General features: G+C 44.4%; 1 protein-coding gene across 1 annotated transcript in view; it reads left to right on the top strand.

Moving 5' to 3' along the window:
- SATB2 (SATB homeobox 2) overlaps positions 1-13,366 on the top strand; it is a 120,395-nt gene that overhangs the window by 65,697 nt on the left and 41,332 nt on the right. Inside the window, exon 6 of the mRNA XM_009890164.1 lies at positions 6-462. Coding sequence (XP_009888466.1) covers positions 6-462 — 457 coding nt within the window. The remainder of the gene's footprint in view (positions 1-5; positions 463-13,366) is intronic.

Raw genomic sequence — 13,366 nt, 5'->3', positions numbered from 1 at the left:
GAAAGAGAAAACCTTTCAGACTATTGTGTTCTTGGTCAACGTCCCATGCACTTACCAAATATCAACCAGCTGGCAACCTTGGGAAAAACTAACGAACAGTCTCCTCATGGCCAAATTCACCACAGTACTCCAATCCGAAACCAAGTGCCAACGATGCAGACAATGATAAATCCCGGGCTCCTGTCTCCTCAGCTCAGTCCACAACTGGTGAGGCAGCAGATAGCAATGGCCCATCTGATAAACCAACAGATCGCTGTCAGCCGGCTATTGGCTCACCAGCACCCACAAGCTATCAACCAGCAGTTCTTGAATCATCCGCCCATCCCTAGAGCTGTCAAACCAGAGCCATCAAATTCATCGGTGGAAGTCTCTCCAGATATTTACCAGCAAGTCAGAGATGAGCTGAAGAGAGCCAGTGTGTCTCAAGCTGTCTTTGCAAGAGTAGCATTCAACCGCACACAGGTACCAATTTCTGTTCTATTACCAAGAAGTGCTGAGGGGGCAAAGTTGTGGCTCCGGTGGGGGCTGTATGGTTGTTGCAGATTAAGGCAGGAGGTGTGCCATAGAAACAGGTCAAACCACCCTCTGTTTTTCTTCCCAGTCTCTTTGTTGGGATCGAACAAGACTGTTTCTTCCTGGAACAGCTGTTCGTTTGCATGTGGTCACCCCTGTGCTGTTACCTGAGCTTTGTTCTCGAGCAGTAATTCTGCTCGTATGAGTTCTTCCCCGAGTTCCTCTCCATGGTTATAAACTTCCACAACTGCCCCTGCCTGATGGCCAGTAAGAGGTAGCAAGAGACTGTGAGAGTCAGAGGTGTCTTTGGGCTTCTCTTGCTTCCTCGGTTCCTTCCTGTGGTACAGCTAATGCCACAACTAGTGCCAGTGGCTACGACCACAAGAAATGTGTAAGACAAGTGTGTGTAGGCCTAAGGACTGACTGCTGGGAAAGATGTCTGCCATTTGCAGTGGATCGTGTTAGCTTTCATACATCTGACACAGGTTTCCTCACTCGCAGATATTGAAATGATTGCATGATAGTGCCAGCTTAAAGCCTGGCATCTGGAGTACCCGGGGTGAATGCGTGTCCCGAAAAACAGGCCATTTACATTCATCCTGCTGCCATATACATTCAAGGCATTCAAAGTATGATCTTTCAATTATTATACTCCATAATGAGGCCAAAGAAATGGAAAGCGGCTTTGTATTTAATATTGGTACAGATTTCTTTTGTGCAAGAGTTGGTCTTTGAGGTAAGCTTTACCAGCAGGAGAAAACAAGGGCCACGTGTGTGTGTCTCCTGGAGGTCTGTCCTTTGCCCCATACACTACCTTTGTCTGTTCTCCTGGATTAATGATTTTCTTTGGCACTGCCATTTTGGAAATGCCATGTTATGAGGGAACTAATTAAAGTATGGAGCACATTTTTATTACTTCCCTTCTTCCATTAAATTCATAAGATGGCTGCACTTAGAAAAAACATTCACTTCAATCAACGTGACTTTGAGTTCTGGGGTTAGCCTTGAGGATATCAAATGAAAACTACATAGGAATGTATGAGTATTTCCTCTTTAAAATGCTGCTTTTAATTTGGAAAAGCTTTTCATCCCTCTGGGATCATAACCCGTTGTATATAAAGCCTGGTATAATCAAGGTAGATGGTATTGACAGAATGACATATTCTGAACTTGAGCAAGAGGTCGGCAGTAACGTTGCTGGTGAGGGTTTTGCCACTGTCACTGAACACGAAGCTCTGCTTTAGGCGGATTGGGAGGGCTGGGTTGGTAACGCCAAACTCTGCCATTAAACCAAAAGCTCATCCCCCAATGAGACAGCTGTCAGACAACTTGTGTGTTAAATCAACTGCTCTCCTATAGTATTTAAAAGGAGGCAAGGTTTTGATTCTGTGTGTCTAGGAAACCCCAAGCCTTGCGTATCACTGAGCAGACATTGCAGATGGACTTTCCAGGACAGTGGGGAAAAGGCAAGCATGTGAGTGAGACTGCTGTGGTCTTTTCCTAGAGGTGGCACAGCACTGCATCTGCCTGTGGTTTATTAGCAGCCACAGCAGAGATTGCACCAGACTCTTTACCGATAATCTGAAATCTGGACTAAATCAACTGCAGTATGGTTTTGGGGTGGGGATGGGGTTTGGTTTTTTTTTCTTTTTACACCTCCTGCAGTGTTCTGTTATAGATCTAGTGGGTTTAGGACACTAAAGAGGTATTTGGGTGAAATGTGGTTTCTTCCCAACTTCAGTGGCTCCTGGCAGTGCGACTGTGGGCCAGTCACGCCTGACAGCATTTTCAAATGCCATGTATGCCTTAGGACACCAGGCATGTAACCGTTCAGACTGGGCTCGCTCATCGGGAGCACAGAGCTGAGCGGACATGCCAAGGTAATGTCCTTTGAGAAGGTGCCAAGCACCTTTCCTGGGCAGGACTACACCTGGAAATGGGATGTGATGCTCTGTCCTCCAACCAGTTTACATTTGAGTTCAGTTTATAAAATGGGGTCTGTAATTCAGGGTACTAGTATCACTGGTTTTGGCAGTCCTCCTGTCCTCCTGCTGACGTTCATCTTAGGATGCACTAACTTCTCTAGCTTTTCTGTAGAAAAAAAAATCTTTCCAATTTTGATCACTTCATTTTGAAACATCGGTCACATAATTTTATAGAAAAGGAAAGAAATTACCTACTTCTTAGCCCTCCATCATAAGTAATACGATGTACTATACAGTCCATGACTGTGATTCCAGAACAGGCAAGTCTTAAACATCCATAAAAGATTAGCTCATCGTGCAGTTGTGTTTCATTAGTCTACAGGGCCTTAATATAACTGACTAGTACATCTTACATATAGTGCATCATGTCCCTAGCAGCCATCACTGTAGCACCGTATGCTTCCCTGTCCTCAGCTTTTAATTCCAACTCAAATCAGTCTCCCCTTGTGTCAGAGACTGTTTAAGGTATTAAGGCAGTCAGCCTTGCACTGCACAGTAGATGTGGGATGTTCCCACACACCCATGGTGGAGAAGCAAACTCTGTAAAAGGTCCTTGAAGTGGAAGTTCAAGTCTGTTCTGACCCCCTTGCGCTCCCCTTGCTGCCTCCAAGGATCCTTTCCTCGGGAGGTGCAGACGTGTGTTTTTCTCTCTGGAAATGTTTGGGTTTGTTGCATTTCACAGGAAGTGCCAGCCTTAGAAACTGGATATCTGTTGTTTCTCATGGTGGTACCAAATAATAGATGCTGTATGCCAGCCAGCTAATAATTCTATTAATCACTGCATTATGGGCCACTGCTTTATCTTTCTTCGTGGTAGCTCTGTGGCGCACATTAGCCCATAATTAAGTATAGCTTCATGAAATATGTACTGTGAGCCTTGTTTAATAGATAAACTATTCTCTAATTTATTTTAAAGTCCAATGACCTACATACTCAGTGCTGAAAACCCCCTTCTTACTAACATTGTTTCTCCCCCGAGACCTTCCATCTGAGCAAATCTGGTAAATGAAGTAGAGGAAGCTTTGATCCAAACTAGGCTAAATCCGTCAAAACAAATGGCTGACACATGTATGTATGCGTGTGAGAAGGGGGACATGAGGAGGGTCAGAAGAAGGAGAGGTGCAATTGTATGGTTTGTGAAACATCTGAATCTTCCTCTTAAAGTTGGAAATACACAGCTTAAGACAGTATTTGCTTATACCTGTGGCCGTGTTGTCTGCACATACGAAAACAAAGCGCTTCAGGCTCTGTGACAAATCCTATGCATTTCCTGGGGCGCAGGGCTCCCACTGATGTCCCACTCTGAGATGGGACTGAACACCAGGCAGCTTCATACCTGCTATGTGCACGGGAGAGCTGCACAGGGTGTTTGGCTAAGAGCTGGCCCAGGCTGTGCTAGCCACGAAGAGGGTTTCTTTCAAACACAAAATTCCAAAGTAAACATTATAAGATTTATTTGAAACTGTGTATGAAAAACCCTCAAAATGTATATGAGTGATTCTTAGTAAATGGCTTGGGATAACCTCTGCACCTTCTTCTTGTTTTGTCTTTAGAGAGTCAATGTCACAATTTTAATTCACCCTGCTGTGGAATCTAAATGCTTATTTATTCAGCAAACAGGACAGGTAGAAGAGAGTTCTTAGACCCACAGAGACAATATAGTTATTGAAGGTGGTTTTAATGACACCATTTCCAATGAGTAAGAAATTCTCTCACAACCCATGGCAGGGGGGGTGGAACTAGATGATCTTTAAGGTCCCTTCCAACCTAAACCGTTCTATGGTTCTAACCTTCAAAACATTTAAAATGGTTGTGCACACTACCATGTTTGTCTAAGCTGGTGTTGCCTACAACCTGCTTAGCAATTATAAGAATGGTGTATGTTGGAAAGACACCCTTTTAGGCTTTATGTAGCCTTCCTTTCTCTTGTGGATGCCAGCAGCACTGCAGTTTTTAACTCCAGGTATGGCCCTCTCTTGTGGACTGCAGTGAATTGCTATTCAAACTTCTCCAGAAGGTTGTGTAGCCCAAGGAGTGGAGCCGGGGATGTTCTGCCCCATTCCAGGAGCTCCGTTGAGATGGGTATGATGCAGACAGAGAGGACAACGCACAAGGGATGTCTATATTCCTGGCTCTACACTTAGCTGGCCATCATTTCCCTGCCTCCAAGGCAACCAGGGGGTCCACTGGCTCCTTACAGGGAACAACAGGTCAAGGGAGTAGAGAAAGCTTGCCATGACTAAGGTGGTTAGTGGTATTGCTGGGGCAGGAGGTTCAGTTTCTTGCTCGTGTAATTGCATAGTTTGTGCCAAACTTCTACATGGCCAAGATCCTTGGCCTTGGCTCCCTTTTGCAGCTCTGCTGGCCTGTGACCCGTAAGTTGGAGATTTGCAGGTTCCTTGATCTAAATGTGTTGTTTACTGACATCGTTTGTTCCCTTTGTTCATACTGCTGCTATGAACTAATAGCTCACTAATGGAAAGCAAGGCATCCTTGTCTGAATCTTAAAAACTGCATGCAAGAACATGAGTGGGTTTGAATGGAAGGCAGATAACTGTATGAGGCCCATCAGACACTTGAGAGTTACATGGTCATACCCGATACCTTTGTTTTAAAATTGAAGGCATCTTCATAAAGCATGTTTACATGCAGCCGAGCTGTACGCTGGAGTTGCTGTTAAAGTCTGATTAATACTGCAAATCCTCAGGAAGAGCAAATCTGTCAGAGGCAGAGCAGGTGCACCTCGCACTTGAAATTGCCTTGTGTGCATTTGTAAAAGCAATCGCAGCTTTGAAGAGGCCAAAGTGAAGAAAGTGCCTGCAAGGCACAGGCTGCAGAGGGTGAGAAGGGTTTAAAGCGCAGAGGGAGCAGCTGTCTGTTGTTGGTCTCGAACAGTGCAGTAAAATCAAAGGGGCTGTCAGTGCAGGCTGGAGTTCTCCCAAAATGCCTACCTGCCTGAAGCATGCCTCTTCTTTGAATCAGGGTGACTTCCATGTGTAGGCCAGCTAGAACATAGATGCAGGGGAGGCAACTAGTACCCTCTAGTAGCCTCTAAAAGCATGAGCGCCCTTCAGTTTGGCCAGCAGAGCTACTGTGAAATGGGAGGCAGGACAGAAGGGGACTGCTGGCCAAAGCTGCTACCAAGGCCATGGACTTCCTCCTGGAGGAGAATACACACATGGATTTTGGCCATCCTCCAGGCCGAGTCCTTGTGTCATCTCCCTCTTGCACTATAGTGTCTCCTAATACAGCATTTGAGTTGCAACCAAAAGGTTGTACTAACCAAAGCTTGTTTGTTGCAGGTTGTAATGTACTGGGAAATGGGCAGGTGGTGGTGGTTACAGAAGTAAGAGGACTTTTTTAAAGCAAATGCATGAAAATGCTATCTCAGATTTACCTTGTCTTTCTCTGGAAAGTTTTTTTAGCAAATCTGGAGGTGTGAAGTGGTCTGTGCTTTTCAAAATTCTAGCTGGAAAAGAGGTCACTTGAATCCTGCTTTCCACAAGGAAAATGAATGTACTCTCCCTCCTCTACCTGCTTGCTTAGTGTCTCTCTTTGCTGCAGGCTCATGGACTTGTAGTCAGGGCGGTTGGTCGGGCTGTTGTAAGAGTCCAGACAATCCAAATCACTGGACCAGGGAACTGCTTCTCTCTTCCTCAGGAGTGCCCAGTGGACTGCGAAGTCTATAGACTGAATGAGTGTTTCTGTTTATATCTTTCTTTTTTCTTTTTTAAAGCATCTTTTTTTTTTTTTTGCCAATGTTTTGACATAATAGCCAAAACTAGTAAAACGTTTGGGCGAGTGGCCAGTGCTTGTTTTACTGAACAGCCTCAGAAACTGGAAATATCCGTGAACCTGAGGCTTTTTGAATGAAACAGTTGTGGTGCCAGATACAAAGAGAGCTGGGTAAAAACACCAGGCATGTTCAGGCTGCTTATAACTCTCTTCCCAAAGAGCACTGCTCCCTCCCTCCTGCCCGGAGTATCTCCGGGTGAGTGTTGGCTTTCCAGCCAGCAGATAGGAAGGCAGCGCTTACCCAGCTCAGCTCCTGCCCGCTTAGCTGGTGCCTACCTGTGCCTCTTTGGATTAAAGGAAGTAACAGCACAGGAAACTCTGCTGGCCTTGGATGTAGTGAAATTCATGATGAAATAAACTAAACTGATCCAATTTGTTCAAGGGATTTGGTCGCACCTCTGCTGCAGGAGTGCTTTGAGGCGTAGGGAAACGCAGGATTGATGCGGGATGGTACCCAGACTTCTGGTGCGACTGTGAGCAAGTCCAGGCTCCTGCAACGAGGAAGGGGGACGTAATGCTTCTGCAGCGTGCAAAGGTGTCGCCGGTCAGTTATAGAGGGGCTGGGGGCTCTGAAAGCAGGAGCGTCGCTGGTAAGGAAGCTCCAAAGAAAGGCTTTGGAGGCAGGCAAGGAGGGAGGTGGGTGGTGACTCCTCATTTATGTCTAATTTTGCTTGCCTTGGCAAAATTCCCCCAAACTGAAGTGGGATCAGATAAGGGTCCTCTAAGAGGCTTTAAGATTAGAAATATGGTTTGTTGAAATAACTGATTCTTCCACCTCTACTTGCTTGTGAGCCAAATCCTGGACAGAATTCCTTTTGCAAATAGTTTTCCCTTTAACTTAAGTGAGAGGAAGACAAACAGCTTTAATTCTCTGCCTGCTATCTAGTGAGACAGTCATGCTGCATTCATCGCTATGGTGTCTGCCCCATTGTGCACGGATTTTCAATTAGCGAGGGTTCTGGTTTTGGTTTTGGGGGGGATTTTTTGTTGTTTTTTTTCCCCATAGAAAACTCTCTCTTATTGCATGAAACCCTTTCATGCTGCCTGCTTGTTTTATTCTTGTGTGTAATGTGGCACAAGCAGCGTTCTGTTGCACTCACAGGAAAGAAGGCAGTCTGTAAGGGAAGTGCTTAATTTAATAAATTGCAGATTTTTGGTACATGGGATATTTGTTCCAACAGTGGGTTTTGCACTGCCCAAAATTTCAGTTTCAATTAACTTAATTGTATTCAATAGGCTGAATGAAAAGATCTTAAGTAGCATGTGAGTCAGGCTTTCAGAATGTGTGCTTGTAGGAGGCGGCTTCTGCCTGCTCAGCTGATGCACGGGAGTCCTGAGCCTTGGAAGCAAATGCATGGATATACAGAGTGTGCACGAGCTGTGTGTCTTCCTCGTTTTCCAGCATATTTAAGTACAAAGGTTTGACATTCATGTCATATAAATGGTGGCATTTCGTGGCTGCAGGTGGTAGGTCTTTCTCTGCCTCCTTTTCCCCGGGCATCCACATTCAGCTCCACATGCACATCCTGTCTTCCCTCATAAAAAGAGATACCATAATAAAAAAGAGGCTTTATTAAACTAATGCAATAAAGGCATTTTCTTTGAGGATTTAAACACTTCATTTTTAATAATAAAAATCAAATTGTCATTGTTGCACCCTGTATAAGTTTTATTCAAATCAGCCTCTAAATGCTTTGCGCCTAAGCAGCTCTCTCCTGAGATGTATGTATTTTAGCATTAGTTAAATGAGTTTAAGAGTGAGGCTCATACTCTGGCTGTAGGCAGTGAATCTAGAGATCAGGAGATTTCTTTCAAATGAGGGACTGGTGTGATGCATTCAGCTACACTGAAGGGTACTGGGAGACAGCTGGTCTCCCATTCACGCTGATGGAAAATCAGTCAAAGTCCTTCTAGTTCTGAAGTTCATGTGAACTGACACGAATGTGGCACCACACATTTTGCCCGTTGAGACAGAAGAGATGGTCAGGGAACAGGGTGCAAACACAGTTTTGCCTGATGGAAACTCTGACAAGACGGATATGAAGGTGCTTAGTTTGGCTAACCACTCAAAAATTTCCACTGATTATCTAAAGCAATTTAGCTCAGCAAAATTGGACTGGACATGTTGCCAAGGATAACCATTTCTAAGAGACTTCCAGCACTTCTGCTTCATATCCTAGCTGGAATTAGGAAGAGGTGCAAGGGAATGGAAACAAAGCAGTGAGCGTTTGAATATGAGCTTGAGTTCTAAGATGCCTCTAAGTACTTCATATAGAGGTTCTTGTCGAGTGCTGTATACTTAGAGGCAGAGAGAAGTATTTTTTGAATTGCTGAATGTATGTTATTCAGGCCAGAAGACAATGTGGAAGAGGGGACCTGGAGTAAATGCAGAGAGGCAAAGAGATGTCATGGTAAAAGCCTGCCTTGATGTGAGAAAAACACAGCAGGTGGAGGCACTTTATTTCCTTGAAGGGTTATGAGAAGTTGGTGCTTCTGCTGCAGAGCTCCCCAGGCTGACCTGCCTCCTCTAGCTTTCAGTTGCAAGTAGCAAATGATTTTAAACAGTCATTTTAGCTGGGCAAAATCAAGTTTGTTGTTGTATGCTGAAGGTGGGATTTCAGTGCAGTTCAGTAGGAATGAGTGGCTAACCAGGGGTTTCCTGAGTGCTGCCTTCTGGGCTAGAAATAGGCCTTGTGTGCTGAACTGGGATGCTGAGACGGGACTGGTTTACATAATCATCTTTGAGATGCAAATGTTGAATTTGAATAATTCCCTACATTTTCTGATTCCTGATCTGATATACCTGATGGGAAGCAGAATAGCTTTTCTATGGGACTGTCAGTTACAAATACTGGGCTTAAAATACTTGGAGCTTTAAGTACTACAGGAGCAATATTTTTGTAGTATTTCAGCGTTTTCTCTGTTGCTTTTGGCAATAGCTGAAGTATGGAGAGGCACAATAAACTGAAAGTATGAAAAAAGTGTTTATGCTTTTTTAGTCCTTCATATATATAATCTCCTCATACAGAACATAAAAACTGAGGTTTAGCACATTAGTTGGGTTTATTTAAGTTTTTGCCTTGGCCAGCATTTCAACTGTCCAAAGACTGTTTTGAACCTTTTTAACCTTGGTGCCTGCTCTCGTAGACTCATTGCTTAGGTCTGTTGGAGGTGGAACACAGCTCCCATCCAAGTCATTGGGCCTGACTCATGTGAGGACCTGGCCCGTGCTTGCAAATCTCCTGCTGCCTGATGGCCGTCATCCTTCTCTGTCCCAGGACATCGGTGTCTGGGCTGCACTCCAGCATGACCTCCTCGCTCCCATCCAGATTGCTTTTGAAAAGCTCTGGTTGCAAAACTGTCCTGCATTCGGTCCCTGGGAGTGCAGTCTGCTGTCCCACTGAGATCTCATTTACACCCTTCCCAGGCGTGAGCCAAAGCCCTTTGGGAAGAAGGCAGAACGGCCTCGCTCGCCTTCTGTGGGCTTTGGTCAAGCCTTTGCGTTGGCTTCGAAGGCTGGTCCGTTGGTCCTTCAGATGTAGGAGTCAGTTTGAATAACATTCATTCTACGTTGTACTGCATCATCTTTCAGAAGTTGCTTTAAAAAAAAGATTTCTTGCCCTGAGGTTTGAGTTGTTTGTCCTGGAAATCCTGTAGTTAATAAAAATAAAAGAAATGAGTTCACAAATGGGGTTTCATGGAACGAGTGCAGAGCAAACCCCCACAACAGTGACTTCGCTGGCTTGAAGGACTACATTTCAGCCAGTTTGAAAAAACACTGTCAAAATTAATCCTACCTTAAATAGATCCAGTGACTTTTTTGTTTTGTTTGGACATGTGCTCCTTTCTCCACTACTGGTGTTATTTTTTTAAAGTCAATTATGGATCCAGTGTGTAATTTTAAAAATGGTGCAAGTTCCAAGGGCAAACCAAACTGTGCCTGAGCAGAGTCCTTGTCTCGGGGTGAGCGCACGCCTCATTTGTGAGCACGGCCTGTGTGAACATTAAACTTTTCATCTGTTGCCTCTTCAGCAGCTGGTTTAAAAATGATGCACAAGAGTGGAAATGCAAAGATATTATCAAGCTACGTGTACTAAAATGTATCCTGAGAGCTGTGTTCAGTATAGAAGACCTGTTTGGCTGTTTAAAATCAGTTTGACACTTTCTAGTCCCTGAAGATCATCTTTTAGGTTTGCAGAGTTGGTTACTCTGCAAACTGCCAATTTTTATTTATTTTTTTTTTAAATATGTGAGATGTAAGTAAGTCAGAATGAGCTAATTTAGCCAATGGAATTTTATAACAAATGTACCAATGCTGTGGGTTTCCCTCCCTCACCCCCTCCAGCAGAAATATAATTTGCAGAAATTAAAACAGTCCCTGGCTGGCTTTAGGGTTTTCTCAAAAATAGAAACAGTAGGGTTTGTCTGGCAGGGCCAGTTTCCTCACCACACACCTGGTGTATATCACTTTAAAAAATACATTATGCCTCATTAAATTACAATTAAATGAAATCATGATCATTTGTTTTTCTGGAAGGAAGATGTTTTGCATATTGAAAGCCTAATTTGTTGCAGGTGACAAAAAGGCTGAACAGATTATTTAATATCACTTTATTTTTTATAACGTTGCTCACTGGTTAGTTTGTGTATACTTCAGTAGCTCAGAATTATATTATTGTAAACGTTATTGCTCTCGAGATACTTTATTTTATTGTCCAAGCCTATCACTCAGCTATCAAGCCACTGTTGTTTGCCAGCGTTGTTTATCTTCAGTTGCAGGAGGACATGCGACTTCTCCCTCTGAGTCAGATTTCTTATTATCTGTCCTGCTGTTTACGTGGTTCCTAAGCTGCCAAAGCACTTGGAGGAGCTGCAGAAAAACCCTCTTTGCAACCAGGTTTTCTACCTGGGCGCCTGGAGCGGGGCATGGGGGAGCAGGGCTCAGCCCCTGTGAGGGGCTGCCTCTGTCGCGGCACTAGGGGAAGGAGCTGGTCCCTCAACCTGGAGCAGGTGCCTACATCAGGAGGTGAGGTTCCCGGTGGCTGTACAGCCTGGGGATGGCGCGGCAACGCAAAGTATTGCTACATCCCTGTAGCAGAGGTGAGACCCTCGTAGAAGCATGAGGTGCAAGCTAGGGTTCAAAACCACTGAATCTACCCCATGATGAGCTGTTTCTGGTGATGAATCAGAGCCTCCAAGCACAAGAGTTGGTATCTCGGGCAGCGAGATACCTCTTAGTACCATGACCAAGCCACTTGTACCTGTAAGCCTCTGATTTACATAGGGAGTCAATGACTGCACGGAAAAGTAATTGCTGGCATGCTTTCCCATATGTTTCTGCTCTCCATTTTTGAAATTGGACCATAAATTTAGCCAGGCTAAGATGGAGGGGAGAAAAAGCTGTCTTAGAGTCAGTTCCAGTTGCTTTCACGTACCTTTCCTTCAACCTAAACCCATTAATTTTTGAAGTTGATCTTTTCTTTAAAAAGAAGTTATGTATCCTTTAAAAGACCCATGAAATTATGAATTTAGAGAATATGTGGAACTGATATTTAATTTATTTACTGCATTTGGAGAATTTTCCACTGACTTTAAGGGAAAATTATAATAGGGATTTGCTGTATTGATCTTGGGACCGGTCAAGTCATGGCTTCAGGCTTCTGTAATGTCCTTTTTTAGGTAATTTCCCTCAACCTGTGAGCCTGGCAGACCTTGGAAAGCTTTTCAAAATGTCCCTAGTTTTTCTGAGGGGTGGTAAATCCAAATGAAGAAGACAAGTATGAGCATGCAGTTGTGTTGAGGTTGCAGAGAATACCAGAGGCCAGCCCAGCACTGTATCTTCAAACTTATTCCCAGTGTAGACCTTTTTCACCAGCTGGCTTCTCTTTCCAGTCCCATTTCTGACTGGAGGGTCCCACCATGGCTCCATTCCCAGCTTCAGTCCTTCTGGTAACTACTCTCATAATTGCAGGAAAATGTAATTGGGAATCTCTTAGCTTGATTATGTAGATGAGGAGCTGAAAAGATAGAGCTGTGTGCAGCCTACCTTCAGGTTGTGTGTGGAGCTGGTTTTGAGCACTTCTGGTGTAAACGCTGCTGAAGTAGAGCTGTCGTGTATGTGTTTTAATGTAGGTGTGTAATAGCAGCTAAATGCAGCTACAGATAGGTCGTTTGCTGGTCTGTTGGTTTTGTCAGGAAGTGTGGTAAATAAGAATGTATACTGAAAATACTGGCATTTGGTTAATTGGCTAACTGTAGTGGCAATGTTTAGGAAGACTTTTTGGAGGAGACTCTCTGATATGGAAGAAAATAAACTAAGACTAGATATTACTGGGTTTTGACTACAGGGTTGTTTTCTAGTCACATTTTTCTTACAAGAAAGGAGTAAGCCTTGACTGTACTCGCAAGGCAGCTTGCCTCAGTCGTGGCTGTAAAGTAACTGCAAAATGCTCATGTCAGCAGTGACAGCTAAATCGTGTCTGGGGCACTGCGGTGTCCCTTTGCACGCAGCTGCTGAACGTTGCTCCTCTCGCAGCAGTAGGTCGAGGTGAGCCCTCTGAGCTCCGACTGGGATTTCACACAGCTTCTGTGACTGGCATTCCTGGGAGCCGTGGGGCATGGAGCCTCTGGGTCATGGCAGGTGGGAAGGGTATCGGACTGCTCAGGGAAACGTATTGGCAGAATATCCTTTTAAAATAATGAACCTCTGACTGCCATTTCTTATGATGTGTTATAAGTAGTCTCAATGGGCAGAAAGGATCCCCCTCTCTGCTTTGTTGCACACCAGTACATTTAAACATCTATAGCTCACAAAATTGCTGTTAGTGCCTTTTGGAGTGAAATACCCATTTGTGACGTGTCGGATGTGAGGGGGCGCCTGGGGGAAGCTGGTGGCACGCGTTGTGTGCCGGTAGTTTCTGTAGGCCCTGATCCAGGCTCGTGTGTTGTGCCTTTAACTCCCAGAAAATCTGTGGAACTGTTGAGTGTGAACAGTTATGCATAAATTTAATCCCATCATTATATTTAAGCCTCTTTTAATGACATTTTCATCTCTCCAACTCTTTTTCTTTCCC

Source organism: Charadrius vociferus, unplaced genomic scaffold, assembly GCF_000708025.1.
Source record: "Charadrius vociferus isolate BGI_N301 unplaced genomic scaffold, ASM70802v2 scaffold147, whole genome shotgun sequence".
Taxonomy (NCBI): domain Eukaryota; kingdom Metazoa; phylum Chordata; class Aves; order Charadriiformes; family Charadriidae; genus Charadrius; species Charadrius vociferus.
Note: the sequence above shows the minus strand (reverse complement) of the source record. Positions and strands in the feature narration are given on the sequence as shown.